This window comes from Ostrinia furnacalis, unplaced genomic scaffold (assembly GCF_004193835.3).
Source record: "Ostrinia furnacalis isolate ACB-3 unplaced genomic scaffold, ASM419383v2 OfSCF7580, whole genome shotgun sequence".
In the NCBI taxonomy this organism is placed as follows: domain Eukaryota; kingdom Metazoa; phylum Arthropoda; class Insecta; order Lepidoptera; family Crambidae; genus Ostrinia; species Ostrinia furnacalis.
This window is the reverse complement of record NW_021137819.1, coordinates 325,914-348,989: the sequence shown is the minus strand read 5'-3', so window position 1 is coordinate 348,989 and position 23,076 is coordinate 325,914. Positions and strand designations below refer to the sequence as shown.

At 38.0% G+C, this 23,076-nt stretch overlaps 1 protein-coding gene across 1 annotated transcript in view; it reads left to right on the top strand.

The window, feature by feature from the left end:
* heca (hdc homolog, cell cycle regulator) overlaps positions 1-22,873 on the top strand; it is a 74,760-nt gene extending 51,887 nt beyond the window's left edge. The window contains exons 3-5 of the mRNA XM_028321809.1: positions 9,368-9,556; positions 13,150-13,338; positions 13,871-22,873. Of these exons, the coding sequence (XP_028177610.1) occupies positions 9,368-9,556; positions 13,150-13,338; positions 13,871-14,041 (549 nt within the window). The 3' untranslated portion in view covers positions 14,042-22,873. The remainder of the gene's footprint in view (positions 1-9,367; positions 9,557-13,149; positions 13,339-13,870) is intronic.
* Positions 22,874-23,076: the final 203 nt, after the last annotated feature.

Here is a 23,076-nt window from a genome sequence, read left to right as displayed (position 1 = left end):
TATCTTGAGAAATTAGTTGTATTAACAATATGCACTACTGGCTCTTTAAAATTAAACCTTAACTATACTGAAAAGAAAGTCAAAGAGCTCACAGCTCCATAAAAATACAATACTGGCCTTAAGTGTCTGCGAAAACCACAAATATCCGAAAAAAAAAACATCGCTCTGTAAGAAAAATCATAATACTGGCCCTTCACAAAATGATTACATTAAAAAAACTTTTTCTTGCACAAAATATTCGCCGGACCGGTACATCACTATCGTAAGTGCAGGGTTATCAAATGTGGCAAATGGTTTACACATATCGGACTGATAATGCAATCGAAGTTTGTTTTGATACGTCTAGAAATGTACCTAATAGCATTCCGCAGATAAACAGTATCTGTGTGCAAGTTGTTTACAATATTTTTTATGTCCATCAAAGATATCGTAAGCCGGTAACGCGGTTATCAAGCCAGGTTATGTTTAATAAACAGAACTATCTTTTCTAATTTTAATATTTTATGTAGGTAAGTCTGTTTACGCCTTTAACTGAACGGGTTAAGATAACATGTACTAAATTGATCACAGATATCCATTAAATTGTTTTAGTTTAAGGTTCGATGGGGCTGTCGTGTCTTTATAGACAAAAGCCCCCAAATAAATAAAGATAAAAAAACAGATTTGAAATATTATACCTACTCATACGGTTCTTCTTCTTCTTAGAATTGTGCTCTTTCAAGTGAGTGAGACCTGGAGATAAACATAGTTAAGAAATAAGTAAGTCATTATAATATTGTTGCACAACCCAACTTTAATCTCGAGATTAATTATATGGCATACTTACTTAGATATATTAATGCAAATTATAGCATTAGACATATACTCATAATTAAGGTACTCGTACTTATGTAAAAAGCGATTGGTTATTACGAAATTATGTTTTGCTAAATAGAACATGTAGATCGTTTCATAGGAGTTGAAATTGTGGGAACAAGAAATATAATAGAATAAAATTAGGGAAAGACAAACGCTAAAAAATGTTTTCCACTTTGTATTCACGCTTCGCACCTCTAAAACGCGTCGCTATTTTTAACATCAGTATTTACGTACTTACCAATCGTCACAGTGATCGAGTCGGTTTAGATTAGCAATTTGAGGAGGCCAGCCAACCGTAAATAGGCTGGTAATCAACTAAGGTTGGATTGGATTGATCCGCCTTTGTCGGTCGCAAACTTTATCGACTTCGGAAAATCGCAGCGATTATCGCATTCGGGCGAAATAATGTTTTGGAACGGCGATCTCCGTTGCCAACCGAGAAAATTGCTCGCGGTTGAAAAAAAAAACGATTAGTAGTCTTTTTGTATCCTGTTTTGATGATTGGTAAATGTCAATATTAGAATTATTTATTTGATATTGATAGCTATTTTCGCAAATCACGTGGCGTGCGTTGGATGTGTCCTGTATGTGTGGAATCGTAAGACACATATTGTGCGTGCGCGGGTCACGTACAAATAAATAAATATCTATGAACATAATTATGGAACTCCCCCCAGACCCTACCAAATTAATAATTTAAAACGTTACCATACCTCACTGACCTTTATCAAAATCACTATAAATAAATAACAGAAGTGCGATGTAGATCAATATTCAATGCCTAATGCTGATTTACTCACGATACAAACACACACCTATTCATTACAATAATTATTCCGTCCTGTAAATAGAAACTGTTTATCTTGATACTTGATAGATTTACGCGCGTTATAAAGCAGGTTTTACGACAATTATTAGTAATGTTTATAATGTATTATGACTATTGTGATAGCGCATTGTACGTCTAATATACATGAGAATTGCATTCGGTGTCGTGTTAAATCCTTTTTGTTGCTGCTGAATGGATTTCAGTGTAAATCTTTTATACCCCAATAAGACCCTAAAAGGGTATAATGAAAGGCAACGTCGTTTTAATATGACATCTGTTATAATATTTGTCTGCTCATTCTAATAAATTAATATTTGTATTATCTTTCCGGATCTAATGAAGCTCTTTATATTATTATTCTGAACTTATTAAATGGTAGCCTCACCCAAATGTGAGCAGGTATTTTATCCTAATGCAGTAATTTGTATGCAACATTTTCAAAATTAACACGGTGACCTGATTTTAGTCAGATATCTGCAACAAAACAAAATAAAGCAATTCCGCCTCCATTAGTCGGATTATTGTTAGTTTTCCTTGTTGGACCACATTGTGTCATTGATTAAATCTCGCACTCGTATCATAAACAATGACGTGTCTTGTTATGATTAGATCTACGAGAAAAAACTGTATTCGTTTATGTCGTTGTTGTTTTTTTTATTATTTTTTTACCTCCCGATACATATAACGTTGTTCGTCTCAATGCTTCGGGCAATAATTCGTCCAATTCTGAGATGTAGCGACAAGAAACTAAGTTAAACTGCTACAAAATAAATAAATAAATATCCTTGGACATTTTACACTGCGCTTCTAGTCCCAAACTAAGCAAAGCTTGTACTATGGGTACTAGACAACGGATATAAACATACTTAAATATAAATACTTTTTTTTTTGTAAATACATACTTATTATACATAGAAAACACCCAGTCCAATACAAACAAATATGTTCATGCACACAAATGTTTATACTGTGCGGGAATCGAACCCGCTACCTCCGGAATAGTAGTCCGTTTCGAACCACTACACCAAACAGCCGACCAAATTACCAAATGGTTTTTACCTCGATGCCTTTAAAGAATGTATTAGTTAATTTCTATCAGTATCAGTCCAGACAAGATATGTGCCATGCACAATGAGTAAAGGTACATGTTGACTCAGCTGAAGGCGCACGTGGCGCTCCACGCCTCGTATATCACTAGCACCATGTTTTATCAGCGGTCTACAATCAATGAGAAACCATCCCGTCCGTTTACGCTTTAAAGACGTTAATAAATGGGTTTAATCGATGTTGCTAAGTGGAATAAAGCTGTTGTTTGTTTAAAGGCGTTTCAAACCATGAGCTACTGGACTCTACTAATCTAATACTTACTTATTTTTGAGCCTTTATGGTTAGATAAGATTTTTCTTATATTTTTTTTGGCTTTGCATAGAACTAAAAGTTAGCCTAGGCGCAAACCACAGATTTTTTGTCGGCCGATAGTTTAGTCGGGCAGTTAATCAGTATGGACTTGTAAGGAAGTGCGCACAATCCACCGATTGATTCTTCATACAAATTAGAATCGGGCCCAACTATCGGCCGACTAAAAATCGGTGGTCTGCGCCTAGGCTTAGACAGACTATAAGTACTGTGAAATTGTATCATATTCTGGTAACACCAAGGATCAATATTTATTGTAGGTTCTCCCATTGATTCCGACTTCTCAGACGTCGTCAATAATCCTAATCAACACAAATTTAATTATAGCGCTTAATCGCGTAATTAGTACGTCAGTTTCAGGATAGACTGTATTTAGCGTGTGTAGGGTAATATAATTGGCATATTGCTAATAACGTTGATTTCATGCGTTTCGTCACTAGACAACTGGAATGTACGAAATATTGAACGTTTCAAAATACACACGGCCTTTAATAATTAATTAGTACCGTGGAATATTGCAGTCCAGTCTCGAATCCAAATGCTCTCCCGATTTCAGATTCGATCGAAATTTAAATAATGTATTAGACCATAATTCGTTTGTAAAATTATAATTTTATCAAAAGGTTGCGTGTGCAGTGTACCTATAACTGAGAGATTAAAGGGAAAGAAAAAAAAAACAAATAAATATAGTTCATTAAGGCTGAGTTGCACCATCTTACTTTAACTTTGAGAAACGTCAAAAATCTGTCAACCTCCATACAAAATGCACCGGTTATCGTCATAGTTACCGTTAAAATTGGGTGGTGCAACTCAGCCTAAGTCAGTCTTGTGAATAAATTCGTGATCCCAAATTAGAAATTAGTGCTCAGTATAAAACAGTAAAAATAAAGCAGTTAGTCGATCGAACGGTTATTTTTAACCATCTTGTTGTATGCGGTATTCTAATAATGACAGATACAATTTGATTTCATCAAACATACTGATAAATTGAAAAATATTGTAACTTAATTCACACGAACATTGAAATTGTTAATAATTGCTTATGTTCAAAACTTATTCTGCATTCTTGCAATTAATGTATATTTCATCGAATTATTTATATTTCATCGAATTATTTATTAACTCGCGAAGATGTATGTTGTATTGACTTTATCGATTTATATCGATTTATTTGACTTGTTAAATGCAGGCAATCGAATGCGATTGACACGTTGCGATGTTTAAATAAACGTATTTATGTATGAGCGGAGGTACTTATTCTCTCGATGGACATTTCCCAAAAAGGCTTGACGCTGATACGCAATCAGTGGTCCAGGCCCAACCTAGTGCAGATGTGTATAAAATAGTTAATGGTATGTTTTGTAGTTATTTACATAATTTATTTGCTTGCAGGATATAATTGTAAAAGCGTTTTCTTCATACCTATCTCGATAAATAAGTCAAACTTCAACCCTCTATTTTATCCAAGAATTTTTTCTCCAATATTAGGTCCATGAGCACCAAAATTCATGAAGTTTGATTCAGTAGTTTACGTGAATTTACCAAGAACTACCAAGATACACAGATCCTAACTTAGAATAAATAGTAAAGTTTTTATTTCTTTTAACTAACAATATCAACACCAGTACCCAACGAACCGATAAGAAATAAAACACCTAATTCTCTTTATAAAACTATTTATCGTAAAACATGTAGAGGCGCATTATCTGCGGCCCTAATGACGCTCGTGAATGGCTCTAACTGACATAACAATACTTCTAACGATAAAACGAAGTTAGGATAAGTAGTTTTCCATGTACCAGAGCTAACCGTCTCGTCTGTGACTATACACAACTTGAAACATCGCTACTACAAGAATTCTTTTAGCAACTTTTTCCGCCTTAAACGACTTGTCCGAAGGGTCCATGCAATCAATTACTTGCGACAAATTTACGACATCTCGTTCATCGGAAACGACGTCGAATTGTGAGACAAAACTTTAATAAAAATGTCATCGTTCCGACTCGGTATCTGACGGCGAGCTCATCAAAATCGCATCAAACCGCCCGCACACCCACTCGATTCTTATTCCAGCATTTTTAACACCCATTTAAGTCTGAATTTTACTTTATTCTGTGACGAGACGCCCGCTCCTTTAGCACCTTGTACTTGGAGACAGCGCAATAAAATTATAACTACGATTGCATACCTCATCTTGAGCAGAGTGCCTCGAAAATGTTCTTGTAAATTCACACTAGCGAGTCGTCCCGTCTCGTGTATTGTCGAATTAAACTCCACTTTTCTATAAGGCATGCAGCAGATGCGAACACTCGCGGAATGTTCGCGACGCGAGACTAATTCACGCGAACAAATATCTCCGAGGCATTCGATTTTTCCGTAACCCTCACACCGAGCGTGTGCTCGTGAATTTTATGAATAACTTGTCAATAAAATCTTGCAGGTACGCCAAATATTTTCAATACCACGATGTGCCCGTGTTTGAGGTTTTCCTCTTTGTGAGATTAACAATTTGTTCGCTTCATGAATTCCCTTCCCTGGGAGTATCGACATTCAGAGTTGCAAGCGTAATAAATGCTTGAGATTTACATAAACCGGCGGGTCCTTTGACTGGCGAATACTGATGAGTAGACGAGCTGCACTGTGAGTAATCGCCGTGATGATATAAACCCATAATTTCCTTTGGAAACTTGTAATCCGGAGTGTATAGAAATCCAAGCAAGTGAAGCAGGTTCGTTATACTTTTCTGTGCGACGAGATTCTTTCCGCAAGTTATTTCTCGGCTCTCCATTGAAAAATCTATTGTGAAATTACTGAAAAGAGAGATGCTATGATAAGATTGTACCGAAGCCGTTCAATTGCATTACTGCAGAATGCATTTTCAGATATAAAGAGCGCTGTATTAACGTTGGGCTCTCAGACAATGGCAAACACGGCGGAACGCAGGATAAATGTATTGAGCACCGCAAATACCATCCACTTGCAGACGAACGTATTGTTTGAGATGGCCCTGATGAAAAATTGCCATTCCGCACCCGTCACCACTCGAGACTCATACGTTTCAACTTCCAAACACGTCCAAATAGCTAGGAGTTCGACGTCAGTTGAAAAATCGGTTCGTTTGAAAAATCAATTATGTATTTAATTCGCAACTGATCCGCAGTATCGGGTGTCTTGTTTGAACTAATTGGGTTTGCGGTTAGGTTACGTTTCACTCGGTCTTCCCGCGACTCTGCCTCGCTTCGCATTTAATTTTTGCGCTATGCTTAGTTGCGGGTAGTGCCGACGTCGGCGAAATATAATAGGAAAAGTTTCATTTGGCTAATTAAAAATAAGCCACCCCAGGGAACAATCCAGATTTATAGCCGTTATTCAACCTCCGGCCGGCTATGGCTGTTATTTTATGTTGAAACACCCGTTTGCAAACATTTTGCTAGATAGATACTCGCACACAGAACAATGGCGACACAACGTTGACAATGTAACATGAATAACTTTTAGCTGTTTATTAAGGGAAAACACAAACAAAAGACGCGAGGCGAGGAACGTACGAGTATCTACTTTTCGATTTTGACGTCGAGAAAAGATATTTGTGAATTAACTGAATACAAAAACGAAACTAACATTATTACTTTGTATATTAAATATTTTGACGTTAACAATAAATTACGTTCAATTAAAAACTTGTTCAAGCGCATATTTGATAGTTAAGATCAATATCGGATGATGAATTGGATGTACGGTGCTAACACTGCAGGTGATTGTTTAATTATGTTTTGTTTTAATCACTTCCGTTCCCGGGCGGGGCTGCAAAAGCGCAGCGGTGGGGTGCCCACAGGCCCGCTGCCGCCCCATGCGCTCTTTAATTATCGCGTCACCTCCAATTCGGAAAGTTTTAATGTGTGTACGTTCGTTCTGCCGCACGCCGAGAGCGGCGCTTGAAACGCACTCCATCCCTCTCGGCACCTCGTTCAACTGAACACTCCTAGCACTTGTTGGAACGAAACAAGAGAACCGCGATTAAATTTGTTCAGCGACGAGATGTAACTTTACTCATCATCCTTTACTTCAATATGTGCTCCAGACGCTTCGATTTAACTTTAAAGATTCTCCAAAGTGCGCCCGCGGAAGCGGCGGCGAGGCTGTAACGACGACTACATTTCGACACCATTGAGAGCGAGTTTACCGGCTGCCAAGTTTCCCGCACTATGTAAATTCAGACGTAATTAGAGGAAGCTACGATCGTCTACTCCAGTTAAATAGCCCAGACTGCGCGTGTTAACTGACTCCAGACCAGACCGAATCGCTTTCTGCCCTGTTCGTACGACTGCGGCCGCTGTTATGTACTCAGCGCGTAATGGCCCTACCTCCAGTCGTCAGAAAGTTTATGTGACGGTTTACTGCCTCGCCCAGTCATCGCAGACAACTGTAAAAGGCGACGATTGCGAGACAAAGCGTGATCGGATTGAGTAAATAAATAGTCTGCGTCGGGGTGCTCATCAATCTTGCAGCACAAAAGTAAATTGTGCAAGCTGCAGCTCCGCTTACGGGTCGTCGCCCGCAACCTGCAACCTAACTAAACTTTCGTGAGCGCGACACTTAACAATTTAATTGTCACCCATTAGTCCTAAGGCGATGACTCTGCTGTTTTAATTAACTCCCTAATTCATAGACGTTCCATTAACCGAGCTTTTGTCTCTCATTTTTCAAGCGTTCGCGATTTGGCACTATCAATCATAATGTACGAGCGCGAATGTCGGGCGAGCATGTGTTGGCGGGCAGAATCAATCATCTGCTTGCAGACGGAACCAGGCAGATATTTATCACTCCACAAACTGGCGACACGACTGATGATTGCAAATTACGAAACGGGAGACACGTTCAACACTTGAACCCTAATATTTACACGGTGTAACATAACCGGAATAGACGTTTATGTTAGAGTTGGGAAGCAAGATATCGCTGCAGTGTTTGCTATGCCGGATGGCCCGACCCCGCGCGCCGCCCGCTCGTCTCTTGGCAAACTGCACTGCACTATACTGCAAATCATACTGAGTTTGTTTGCGTAGGTCAACGCTCTCGGCGAGTACGTTTTATGTGTTCCTGGTGTCACGACGTCACTCTAATAATAGATAGGAATGCTTAACATCAATGTATGCACATTGGCATGCACAAGTTCCTTGCTTACGAGTTTGCATTCTGTTTCATGAAGGCAATCAACTGCGAATGTTCATAATGAAACGGCTTGTGTTTTGAACAATAGGAGTGGGTCTGATATTGCCAAATGAGGAACAATCGGCAAAGTAACCAGTTCGGTTGGGGAATGTGTATAGGCGTTGGGCTTTGACAGTTGATAATATGTTTAATTAAGTTGTGGATGGAGCCTACGCTGCAGCGTGACTCGTTAAACTTTCATTATTATTCGCTCGCAAATTGCTCGTACGTGAACGAATTGTGCTCACAATCGATCTCTGCGGCGCTCGTGATCCTTTGTTTGACTTCGACTCCGAATTCAGCGTAATTGCCTTTCAGCCTTTCATTATTCAACTTTATGCAGTCATTTACTTGCGTTATTACGAAGGGAGAGTTGCTGCGGTAAGTGTCGTGGGTGGATGCATTAATCGTAATATGTAAATGTGGGGATATGAAATATTGAAATTGCGAGCGTGGTTTTACAATAACGTCTACTTGCGGAGAATGGGGTCGACCTTTTGTTTCAATGGGAAAATTATGAAGACCTTTATGACTAATCATTTCTAATAGCTTTCTCCGTGCAATACTCTGCATATATTTCAATTAAACAGAAGATGTTTATAGGTAATTTACTGTGTTTTATGAACTCTACGTTCACGTCAAGCAAAACAATTAAACATTTGACTATGTTATTCCCGCGGTTTAGCCACGAGCATTTCGGTCTGCCACAGAAAGAAACATCCTTTCTAAAACAGTGACAAAAACTATATTTTTCTTTGTCTCAAAACTATCTCTGCCTGTAGGCCTAAGATGCGCGCCACGATAAGCGGTTATCACGCCATTTTATCGATTTTGCCCATACATTTTGGCGTCGATAAAAGTTATCACGGCGCGCATCTTAGGCCTACTGGTCAAAATTGGATCAGTGGATTAAGCGTGAAGCCATAACAGACATACAGATACTTTCGCATTTGTAATATTAGTAAGGGTGGATTTATTAGTGAAGATTTTATGAACTCACGGTAAAGCAACGAATCTTAAGACCATCATTAACGGTACTTTCTGTTGTTCCAGATTGAGGACGAGGGTAACCACGGCAATGACGACACGCGGCTCTTCATCCTCTCGACCTTGGCAGGGCAGCACAAGCCGCGCGTCTCCTGCGCGCTCTGCAAAGACACGCTCCACGTCTTCGACCGGTATCCCCTGGTCGATGGCACCTTCTTCCTGAGCCCGAGACAACACACCAGCAGTGCCGTTGAGGTAAAACTCATTTTTTAAACCCATGAATAGCATAATATCATGACTACCTTTCTGCCTTACCTTTAACCTATGGAGGTGAAGCCTTTGGTAAATTAGAGAGGATCGTACTTCTCCTGCAGTGGAGATTTTAAATTACCTGATGATGATGACTACCTCTTACAAAAACAAACCCTCCTTCTGGCGCAGTCGGGTAAAACAGCACTTCATCAAGCTGATCTAAAAGCAATAAATAAATTCCCTATCCATAAAAAATCTATGGAAAGCATTTCGGGAGCTTGTAAAAAGCAGGATGTCAGTTGACTAGAGGTGTCAACTAAACTTATGCTATTGGTCTGGAAATCAATGTCTAGGATGTAAACTAAGCAGATCCCATTTGAAGTTTTCAAAATGTTTTACGTAAGCCACTAATCCTAGCCTAGCTAAGTTATCAATAGCCCAGAGACTAGCACTTCCACCAATCGGTCTAGATCAGGGGTTCCCGAATGGTGGTCCGCGGAACCCTGGGGTTCCATGGAAAGGCCGCAAGGGTTCCGTAAAAAATATTATCCCACGTTTCGTGACCGACGTTGTTCGCTCGCACCGACTTGTTTACGCACAAGGGAGGGGCAGGGCGTGCGGGCGGAGTAGTACGGGGGTTCCGCTAGGAAAAGTATAATCAATTAGGGTTCCTTGGCAAAAAAAAATTGGGAAACCCTGGTCTAGATCATAGAATTTAATGAGCATCAACCTCTAGTCATGTGGGTAACTAATCGCGTATCATACGATGCATGTTTGCATAACAATGAGCGTGACTCACGGGCGTCGTGTAGCATTCGCGAAATACCAAGGTTTTTCAGTGTCGGGCTCAATAACGTTCCCTAAACATTACACATTTCGGTTTCTTACTCTGAAGTTAGAATATTTTTCGTTCGTTCGTTCGTTTCAGCCGAAAGACGTCCACTGCTGGACAAAGGCCTCCCCCAAGGATTTCCACAAAGACCGGTCCTGCGCCGCTTGCATCCAGGTACTTCCCGCCGACCTTCACCAGATCGTCGGTCCACCTAGTGGGAGGCTAGCCCGCAGAATCGCTAAAATCAAGTGGCAGTGGGCGGGGCACATAGCTCGAAGAGCTGATGGCCGCTGGGGCAGGAAAGTTCTTGAGTGGCGACCACGAGCTGGAAGAATATTTTTACCAAAACGTATTAATCAGCCAATCTGTATTAGTGTCACTTGGTAGTAAAAATGTTTTTTCGAAAAGAATTCTTTTTTGTCCACACCTGTCAGATGGAAATAGACAATTTGACACCATTCCTCAATAATTCGAAATCAAAACAATTAGAAAAGTCTAAAAAGACACTTCATTCTGGGCTTAAAAACTTAATTAATTTTAAATTACCTGTAAATTACGATTTTTGGTCGCATTGTAATTGAAAAAAGTAGTTTAATTGAGTTGACAAAATAATGACGTCACTTGCCAATAGTGCCATACTAAATCTATGGGAGAGTTTCGTTTTGACATTTTTAAAAAGTACGTCAATTGATTGGTGATGTCAATATGTCTATTCCGAAAACGAAAAGATTCAGAATCCCTTCTTTAGACAGCGATAACAATACGTACTATAACTAGAATGCTTCGAAGACATAGATGAACCAACCTCATACTGTCTTGTTTAATTGGCGAACTGTACTTTGCGGCGAAGTGAAATCGAAATCTGTTTTGCGGTCTAATGAAAAATGACGTTTGTCTACACAGAAAGAAACTCTATATCGTTATTATTTAAAAAGTTTTTATTAAGGATCAGCTGAAACTAAAGTGCCACTAGCTTAGACTCGAGAACTAGAGCGGAGTTTTATTTTAATGATCCTTTTCGCAAATTCCTTTACAATCTGGGGTACGTTATTTAGATTCATTATAGCCAGTCTTGAATATAATTTATTCTGTATCAATATCATAAAAGCTGTATCAGTTGATGATCAAAATTAAACACTAAATTGATTGCGTTTACGAACCTGCTTGGAAAACAGATCGTTATCTATATTCAATTCTTTATTGACTCCTAACAATGTCTACAGTACGACAAGGAAGAAGCGGATGTCTAATTACAATTTATGTTCTTAAACAAACAATGGAGGAACGTTAAATTGGATGTTGATTTTCTGTAGGTTTATTTATGAACGAGATTGACATTTTGAAGGAATCGCAAAGTCCTTTGAAACTTAAATAAGGTACGGTTTGTGTAACGTCCCCTCGCTACTTATACGATTGTTCTTGGGGTGTTGATCAGATTACTGGTATGGTGAATACGTCTTCTTGTATTTTACTTCTGTTTTGAAAAGTTCTTCCGTTCTTCCAATAAACATTTCTAAATAAACAACGTCACACGGTTACATGTAACATGCAATAGGTTCTTATATAATAATACTTGAGTATTTGTGAATATAGCACCGTCATAAAATTCTTAAATTTAGACATTGCGCCCTGCCGAATACCGTTATATTCAAAATAAGGGGTATATTCTGCATACATTCTTAAATCTAATCAACAACAGTCGCTCTCTGTCTTCTGCCGGCATTCCAATACGTGTGAGAGAGTCGAACATATCGAACGTGTCGACCGGTGATGTTTGCTCAGAGAATTAGGATCTTTCTGGATATTCGAATGTTTGGCGTTAGAATTACCACGCATCTCCTGGGATTCCTTTATACGCTTTCCTTTAAACTTTCCTTCCGAAAATCCTTTTAAGCAATCACAAATAAGCTCAACCGTTGCAACGCTTTAACTCGAATGATGTTAATTTTTGAGGACTCGGTCCGCGCTAAGTGTCCTTTTTAGCGGAGCCGAGTCGAAATGTGGCTTTTAATTTGAAAGAACATTTTTTGCTTAGTCACCACTTCCTCCAAAATTACCTCTGGGTGGTTAAACAATTCGTCCTTTTATAAGGATTTGGGGTTTATGCTCTTTTGTGTAGTCTGTAACTTTACTCTGATTTCTCAGAGTTCGTTAGGATTGTAACAGGTTTGCTCAATTATCTCAAACTAAGGTTTTCGATCATTAGTAAAGGGCAATTTAGAAGAAAGCGTATAAACCTCAAATTTTATCTATCCGCGTAACGTATAACTTTTGCCAAGACTATGATAGATAGGTTGTATTTATGTAGCTATTGTGCTGCACCAGATCATTACTGCTTTGAAGTTAAATCCCAATCCCAAAAATCATTACCAATTTCTGATCAGGCGATTATACACGATACAACCTAGTAACCACAAAAAGTTTGCTTAACCAATTTGCGTGCTAACTACTAACCTTGCGTGCAACTACAACCCCTATTTTCTTTTGGTGAAAGTGGAAGGTTGCACGCAGTATTCCCTGGAGAACTGCGATTATTCTCAAAAATTCTTCTTTGTCGCGTGCTTTGTACAAATGTACATGCAACTACAGCCCCTATTTTCTTTAGGTGAAAGTGGAAGGTCGCACGCAGTACCTGACCTGCGTCTGCATATCCTTTCTAGAGCGTTACGAGTACGACCCAGAGCGCACTATTCTCAAAAAATCTTCTCCTTTGTCGCGTGCTTTGTACAAATGTACATACAACTACAGCCCTTATTTTCTTTAGGTGAAAGTGGAAGGTCGCACGCAGTACCTAACTTGCGTCTGCATGGGCTGCCTGGAGCGCTGCGACCCAGAGCGCACGATCCGCTGCCGGTTCTGCGGCCAGAAGTGGGAAGGAGCGTCGCTGGTGCTGGGAACCATGTACTCGTATGACATCTTTATGGCCACGCCCTGCTGCGCGGAGCGACTGAAGGTATGTATACTTTTTCTTCTTATTTAAGCTAAAGACGTAGGACGTAAGATATTCCTGACCGAATGCAGCCGAAGTGATTGACTTATGGTCATAGGACCATAAGTCAATCACTTCGGCTGCATGGACGCCCTCTGCCCCATCTAGGGGACATAGGTCCCCTAGATGGGGCAGAGGGCGTCCACAACAGTCCTCCATCTCGTTCGGTCTTGAGCTTCTCGCTTGATCTCGATCCAGGTCTTGCCGATCTTCTTCGCCTCGTCCGCTACAGTGCGCCGCCAAGTTTGCCTGGGTCGACCACGTTTGCGTTTTCCTTGGGGATTCCAATCCAGAGCCTGCTTAGGGATGTGATCGGGGTCCCTTCGGAGAGTGTGGCCAATCCAGTTCCACTTGCGGCGCTTGATCTGCTTGATCTGCTGGTCGATCGGAATAAAAATGACTGGACGATAAAACCATAGATGTCTCGAGATGAAGTTAAAGACCTTTTAGCGTGTATCACTTCATTATTTTCTAAACGTGTGTTCTCTTTCTACAGTGCAACAGCTGCTACAAGCCCCTCCTGCACCCGCAGCAGCGGCTCAACTACTCGGACTACTCGCACCCGGTCACGTGCCCGCACTGCCGCGTGCTCGACACGCACTTCGTCAAGCCGCTGACCTACTGCTTCACCAAACGGGCGTTCCCGCTCTTCCAGCAGTGGCCATAACAGTCGGCGGTGCCGGGGACCTCCCCCGGCACCCCCCCTGCCAGCGACCCCTGGACTGTGGCGCCGTCCCCGCCCCGCCGCGCCTCACCCCCCGCCCTACGTCCCGTCGTCAACACGAGCATGGCCTCCCGAGCCCCCGAGCCGGCCGCCGAAGAGCCCGCAACCAAATACCTCGCGCCGACCCTCGCCAGCATCACCGAGTCGCTCTCCCTCCTCGGGCTCAGCCCCGAAACCCTCGCGATGAGTCTCGGTGAGTCCTTGGCCGAGCGGTACCTCGCCTCGCTTCGGCCCAAGCCGGTCGAGCGGCCGCCCCTGGGCTGCGGCGCCGTCCGCCGCGCCCCCCTCGAGGAACCCTCTCTCCAGCTCTTCTCCAACGACTTCATGGACTACCTGAACCAAATCGCGTAAACGGTGGTGACTGGTGCCCTCGAACTTTTTTACTCCTCGAACTTTACGTGCGTTCGATGACTAGTAATAATTTCTGTTAAATTAAGTTGGTATTATTGAAAATAATTTTATGTGTCGGTTTAGAACGTACTATTGATTTTATTTTAATTTTATTCTGCACTTTGTTGATTAGATGTTGATTTTTATCGGAAATAATAAATTAGCGATATAGTGATGCCAGGGATTGCATTTTTTGTTTTTCGGTTCGAGTCTTACCCGGGATGTTTTCCTTTTGAAGGTCTTGCAAAGGCGTGTTTTTAAATTATTGATTACCTTTCAATTCAGTGATACTGATGACCCTATGTGATAGGGACGTTTAGGGTGTGTGTTGTTTAGTTCAATTTAGTTTATTAGTTATGTTTTATTTTAGCAAAATTTTAAACCTAACTTAAGTGTTATACAATATTTTCGTAGGTTTATTGCGAACTTTTATTTCCTCCCACCAAATGGCACTTTGGTTGTATAACTCGAAGAAGCCATGTTAGTTTATTATCTCTAATATCATTTCATTAACTTACTTATAATTTAATCAGCAGTAATAATGGTAGAGGATTTTAATTGTAAGTCATTGCTGTGTCACCAATAATATGATTAGCTTGTCTATATAACTTTTACAGTTATTGTAAGGTTTGTCTTGTAAATTGTTACTTTTTGTTTCTTTCTATAATTTATTTGTATCTCAGTGATTAGCGGGTCGTTTTTAAAAGAGTATTTATTGAAATCGAGTTATAATAGTGTTTCTAAATTGTGCCATATCAGACATGATGATTGTTTTTGTTTTGTGGTGGAAATTATCAAAATTTATGAACACCACTAATCATTGAGAGTTTCTGTTTTAGTTTGAAGAGGATTTTCATTTTTGTTGAATTCTTCAAAGTGTTTGGCTAACTCTATAGGTTTAGGTTTAAGGGTTTTCTATAATTATCATGGATGTCTATTTATTTATAAGTGGATAGCGCTTGACTTACGAGCGTTTAAGTGATGTGCACGTTTACTCTTAACTGTTTAATGTTAACATTTTAGGTAAGGTTTTTATACATTGATACTATTACTCGCAAAGTGATTACAAGTGATAAAGTTAGTTTAGTGAGTGTGTAGTGATATAAAGTGGTGCGGATTGCTAGGCGCGTACAGGACGAATCGTGATACAGGCGGACGTTTCGCTATTTAGGCAATAATTCTTATCAAGACTTGACACTTTTATAGGTAAAAATTTTGCATTGTCCTTCTAATCGTACTGCCATTTTACTAAATTTTGGGATTTGCGTGCTCGGTGTTGTTGCTTTGTTTTTCTTTTGTTTTTTAAGAACAGCCTCGCTCGTTGGTTTAAAATTTAAATTTCTGACCGTCAGTTGTTTTTTATTGTTTCTATTTTTAACTTTTTTGTTTACAAGAATTATTGTTTTTTTTTTTTGCAGCCAGTGATGTAAGTATTCAGCAAACACACCCAGTACCGAATCCCAGTTCACTCGGACTGAATACGTCATGTTTTTAGCTAGTACGATATCGGATCTGTTGTGTAGTACGTAGAACATCATCGTCATCGCTACATTTTGGGGTTGCCAGGCGTTTGAACTAGACTTAGGCCGTGTGCTGCTGTTAGTGTCCCGATGATCCTATAGTGATGGGCTCCTAACATTTTTTATCGATATGCGTGCCGTTTGACAGAAGCAGCGGTGCTTTGTATTTGTGTTTTTTTTTTCACTCAGCGCACGGCCTTAGTGTTATTAACCGTAATAAATGCTTTCCAGCCAGTTGCCGCGCAACCTAGAGTTGTAACGACCCAATAAAGATTTTTTCATCGGGCAACAGGCTGGTAATAGTTTTTCAGCGCTGGCAACACTCGCTAACATCACGCCATCATCCGCATCACTGCAACTCATCGTCATCCTCATCGCACTGTGTGTGAGGCGGCGACTGACTCCTGTGGCCAGGTTATGATGCACTTAGACATTGATACGTATCATAGTTACTTCACGCCGTATCACGAACCTGATTCACTTTAAAAATAAATATCATGGATCAAAAATGAACTATATTTTATGCAGTTTTCGGTTTTTTTTTCATATTTTTTATGATTTTTAAAGAACGCACATCAAATGTATTTCAAGAAGTACCTCGGTACATGCAAATAAAATATTTATTTAAATAAAGTAAATTTCTTATTTTACTGTTCAATTTATTGAAGTTCATTTGTGAGTTGGTGAAAGTTCAGAGAGCAACTAGATGTGTATCATTGTAATTTTAACAATTTAACATTAAAAATAAATCATATTTCGAAAGTATATGCCCAAAACTATTTACTATAGAGAGATTTGTATAAATTTTAGATATGCACTATTTTGAATCATCGGGTCACAGTTGCCAGTCGTCATGAGTGGTTGTAATACCTCTTACATTTTATATTAGTATCCTTCGCTTCAAAGTAAATTAAGACGAGATTATCTACCTAACATAGCGTGGCGTCATAGTATTGTAAATATGCCGTTAGTCCTCCACGGATGCTTACAAAAGATGTTTAAAGATATATTGCATATTCTAGATTAGCCATAAAATCGATAGTACATAATTTCAACAATATCAAAGAATCCCTAATTATTTTAACAAACCGGCGGAATCACGATGACCCTTCATATGTTATTCAATTTTAATTTTATCGAAGTTTGCTCGTTCGAATATAGAATTATATTTAAATGTTTAATAAAAAAAGTACATTCAAATAAATGTATGTACTCTATAAAGTATTTGAAAAAAAAAAAAAATTAACGAGCTGTTGTTGGTATATTTAGGAAAATATTAAAAAATCCAGATCATCTGATGGTGTACATGTACAAATGTGGAGTGAAGAGTCATCGGAGTTCCGACCTTATAGTGACATAAAGTATAAAGTCATATTGTTTAATAGTCAATACAGAGCCATCTACTTAGATTTATCATATTACTCGTTTAAATGACGCTAGAGTCGTCTGAACCCTCTATCCGGTACAAACTGAAAATAATAACTATTTTGGAAACTATATCAGTCCGCCGACTCACCAAGGATGTTTATTTATTATAGAATTTTCAATATTAAAGAAGATAGTAAAATATAGTAAATAAATCATTGTGGCTCCTAAAGTAAATTCCGGTATTAGAATATTATAAATCCTTAAGTTGCATAGTACAACTTTACACGGTAAAAATATTTAAAAAATATATCACTAAACCAAATAAATTTATAACAAATATTACAATTATAGTTATCATTCAGGTAGGTATAGTTCCTTGACAGACCGTAAACAACGCTGTTGTCTTTCATAAAGAACAATATTTATCTGACTAAAGTACAATTCATAGACTAAACAAAATATTAAACTTAAAAATATCATTGTTTACTAAAAACAAAAAAACTAAATTTCTATAAGTTTGTTTACTCCAATAATGCAGGTATGTCAAGAAACCGTACATGTTTAAAAAAATCTTTTTGTAATGTTTTTTCTTACAAAACTTTTTTGGCTTTCTACTAAGTATCTATCTATTTTACGTGTAAAAATACTATCAAAACGCTTTGAAAGGTTGTATAGATTAATAGAGGACTCGAGTCTCAGCAATAGTCTTGGTTCTTCCTGACAAAAACAAATAATTATAATTATCAGAATATGTTTGATTCTTCATATTTTACTCACTTAGTTACTTGTTCAGTTTAATAAATGTAATTACACGAACGTTGCCAACTTTCTTAGTTTATTTGCAAATATTTGTTAAATTTTTGTAATTAATAACAATTTATTTAGACACCGACATTCGAATTTCTTAATGTTGAATTTTAATGTAATTTAGTGAATTGCTTAAAAGTACAAAGAAACAATTTGTTACTTTTGCAAATTTTATAAAATAAAACAAATACATATTAAAGGTAACACTGATCTAGGTAATCTATACGAAATAGTTGGTGTAACGTCCTATGTATCACAGTCGCGTTACATTGCACAAACTCCGTTACATGTAAAGAAATTTCGTTTTTATTCGGTTATAAATTTAGTATCGGAAATTGTTACTTATTATAGAAAGCTATATCTTGTATCGGTTCTTTGAATTTGATTAATTTACGTATTTTATCGAAGCTCCTAGTTACATACTTAGAAGCACACTATACAAGTGACGTCATCGGCATAATATTCTTTGGTCTATAGGTATTGTGTCTCGCTTTTAAAATAGGTTAATCTACTCTTTTTCCATCGTAGCTCTTATTTAGGATCGTAGGGTTTCCTTTAAGTATAATGTGTGAATGGGATGAGTGTTTGCGATCACAATTAACATTAAGTTTAGTATGTTTCATTATTGCACCTCCAAACAACCAAACCAACCAAAAAGTGCCAAACGAGTTGTTTGTAATCGTGTAATTTCTGGTCATAGTAACTGCGAAAGCAGTCCAGTGTTAGGTATGTGAAAATTTAAATTTAAAATTCTCGTGATAACGTAAGTAACTAAGCGCACTCGATGTCACGCCACTACCACTGCCGGCTTTGAATATTAAATTTTTAGCCGTACTAGAGTCTACGTCATATATCCAGACCACATTCGACAGTTTGAAATTTCGCCGAAACTTTTCACTGAATTTTTAACTGAACTGCGAGTTCTACTCATGTATGTCGGTTATAGTAGGAATCACCAAGTTGGTTGTTCTAAATAAGGATGTCGATTGCGACTGTCGGGGTAGCGGACTTATAAACAAATGTTTGGAAATGTCATGTCATTCACATCAAACTCATGTCACGCGATCCCAACTCTGTATTGGCAGCAATACAGCTCCTATATGGCTAAAGCCAGAGTTGGCGGGCTCTCCTAAAAAATCTACACGCTGCATTATAGCGTGTAATAATAATAATGTATATAAGTGGCGTGATTTATACATTTACATGCATTTGGAATTAAAGTTAGCCGCCTGAGAAAGGTCTCCGCTGCCATTTGTCGAGCGGCAGGCAACAATGGAACTTATGAATAGACTCTAAATCTACAAAGAATGAAGGCAACGATTGATCATTCTGTACCCCAGTCCATAATTCACGCTCAAAATTTACCGAACGCGTTGGCTGATTCTAGTATACGGCTGTTATTGGTTAGTGAAAGATGCAAATCAAAACGTGTTAATTATATTTTGATACTCGATGTTTTCTACACTAATGTAGTAAGTTTGTATTAATCTTTCGTATTTACTGTGTAGGTAGTAACGTCGCGCTCTATCGCATTTACTAGTTGCAGCGGACCAGTTCAAGTTACAGCACTGTTGATAAATCTAAATATTCCATTTCACTTAAATAGACTGAATTTATTAATAAAACAATATTACTATCTTTCGAACTAACAAATGCGATGGGAATGTGTATCTGACACCAACCGTGCGACGGGTCACCGAGACCCAGCCACATTCGATCAGAAACGATGTAAGACGGTCCAGCAAAAGCCAAGTTTAAGAACTAAAATTGGTGATAATCTTACGAATTGGATAAAGATAATAATTAAGTTATTGCGTGGCAATTAGATTAACGATTTTTACTACGTAACGCGTGGGGTGCATCAGGGTATGAGTGTCATAATTTGTATTAACATAAACTTTTGTACTTTCGTAACGGTAACAAGTAATTTAGCGGTAACATTTTTCTATTAATAATATGTAATGCGTACCTATGCGATAAACATCAAGTAATGTACGTTTTTTTACTGAAATGTAGATGTAGTATTTTTGTAAGACGAAACCGAGTCTCGGGCTCGTACGTGTATCACAGCGATAATAGATATTGTGTAAGACTGTTTGTCTGTCGAGTGTTGAGGAGCAGTCTTTGGGAAGCATAGTTCTGCAGCAGTCGTGGATGTATTGGGAAAATAAAAATCGTAAGACCCCTCCTCGATACTAGGCGTTCAAAGTTAAGGTCATTGTGTATCTAGGCTAGTAAGTTAACTTTCTATGCATTTTCTACTTGAATGCTTTGAGGCATTTCGATTTTGCTATTAATTGGCCCACAACATCTTTATTAAGCTTCGATTGGTCTAGTCCAAATCATGTCTCTGACATCGGTTGCTTTAAAAGTAATCCGTGTATCTAAATTCTAAATTATTCCCATTTTGAGATGATTAAAAATTTCGGCTTTAAAAATTAAATTTTGAAGTATCTCAACAGGCATTTTTCGTCAGTAAGTACTATCGTATGTTCGGATGAATGAGTCAATAGCATGTTTTGGGTTACTCCTCTTTCTTGGTCAGATGCGTTGGTCGTCTGCCAGGATGATAGTTTACTTATATTCAGTGTGGTCGTGTCTTTTAAGTGTTTTTTATACGATGATCTCTTGTAGTTTGTTTACAATTTACTGAATACAGATGGTTAGGAAGGTAAGGAAGTAAGGTAAGAAAGATTGAGAAGCTCAGAGGGAAATACAATTATTTTTAAATAAGTATTAAGTGCTTAAAGTAAACGTAAGCTCTAAATTAAGTATTTGCTATTAAAACTACATTATACCATTGGAAAAAATGATATTATTTTTAAAACTACGATGCGTTTTAACGTATATTTTTGTACATTCTCGGTCGATGCATAAGGAATTGGAGCAAATAATGTTAAGAGTAAGATATTTGTGGTTACGAAAAAGAAAAGTTCCATTTTGTAACGGTTTAAAGATTATTAAAAAACTATTAATTTTGTAATGATAGTGAGCGTTGTATTGTCTATTTTGTACGTTGGTGAAGCATGACTAGCTATAAGGTTGTTTCAGAAAATTGTAATAAAACTGGGGAGGCGAAAAAAAAATGTTATATTTTATACGGATCACATGATATTGCGTCTGCCTCGGCGGGCCCTGTGTTACTTTACGAAGCTAGATTGTAAGTTCACTCTTTAAAAGAGTTCGCAGGTAGTAGTTTTAGTAGGCTTAGTGTTTTTTATACTGGCTTGATGTTGTGACATTTATTATTAATATGATATCGATAAAGCAGATAACCGAACAAGCGGCCAACACTGATCCACAGCAGGATGTGTAGTGGGTACTCGATGTTGGGAACATAATTTATATGTTTTAGTTACACGGCGTGGGCAGCATTCGTGCAGTTTTGTGATGTTAATTAACCAAAGTGTTGCTGTTCGCATGCATATCATTTTAATACGACGCTAGATACATTTTTCGGTACAAAAACTTAGCGAAGTTTTTATTCGATTAATAATATTGTTAGATAAATCTTGTCGGTTACGTGCTGGACGGTCGTCGGCGACCGGTGCAAAGCGGAGCCGTTTCTAGTCGATCCAGTCGGTTTCAGCGTCGAAAGCATCGATTCGTAATCGATTGTTCCACTACGTAACTAGACGATGAACCTGAATTATTTCAGTTATTTAGCAGAATTATATTATTGTCTAGTATTTCCGATTATGTTACGTTTTATATTGCTTATATTATATATTATGAATACAATGTTTATTAAGTATTTAATATTCATTTTGATGAGGACCTAGTCGATTCTCTATATATCACATCTCCCAAAGTACAAATTCCTTGTTGTTTAGTCCAATTTTGTTTGACTGTTATTGAATGGAAATTAATTTAGCAAGCACGCGGTCTCGTCGAACCTAAGAAATGGTTGACGAGGCGCGTGTTCAGACCTAAGGCATGTTTGATTCCTCGTGTATGATCTTTATGTCTACCATTTACATTTTAGAGCATAATAATTATTTAATAGATCAACTGGGTCGGCTTTGTTATCACCGCTTCTACGCTTGTTGCCTTTATTTTGGTTTATGCGATGTGTTGCATACCATTCATATTAATGAGATGTACCAAAACGGTATACACACATCGCAAGAAAATTTAAAATAGCTGTTACATGTTTATTAACATAAAGTGATCGAATCGTAACAATCTTGGAATACAAAAGTGATTCTCGTAAGTTATTTCGCCAAAGCCGACCTAATGATCTATTTTTATTAAATTAAATGTATCTCGAGCGTCTCGTACGAGATAAAAAAAAATAGTTGAAATAAAACCATTTTTCCATATTTAAACAATTTATTTTGCGTCGAAATATGCGCGTTACAATTATGTTTAGCAGCTTTTAACTTAAGTTTTAATTAGGTTTATTTTATTACTTTACCTACCTATTTAGTTAATGCACAATGTAATAACCCAATACTTATGTTCCGTTTTCTTACTAATTTTCATAAAATGTTGTCAGAATATTAATTTTGTAACATGTACAATCATGCTCAGAAATGTTTATAAATATTTTTCTTACCTTTATAAAGTTGTCGTAATCGCCTACTACACATTATCCAGTTGCAAAACTAATTTAGCAATCAAATATATTTCAAATGACACTATACCTATGATGAATACAATGAAACCTTTATAAAAATATGAATAATAACTTATTGTTTTATTTATGACCATCCCCATCCATGAGAATACGAGCGTAATTTGTCGCGTTTTTTTGAGTCGCGTAATAAATGATCATGCAGAATTGTAAAGTTTACTTAATTTCAGTCACTTTAACAACTAACAATAAAAGCAATACAAAACAAATAACGCTCGTTAGGCTTGTCTCAATAAATCTGATCAAAAATGGCATTT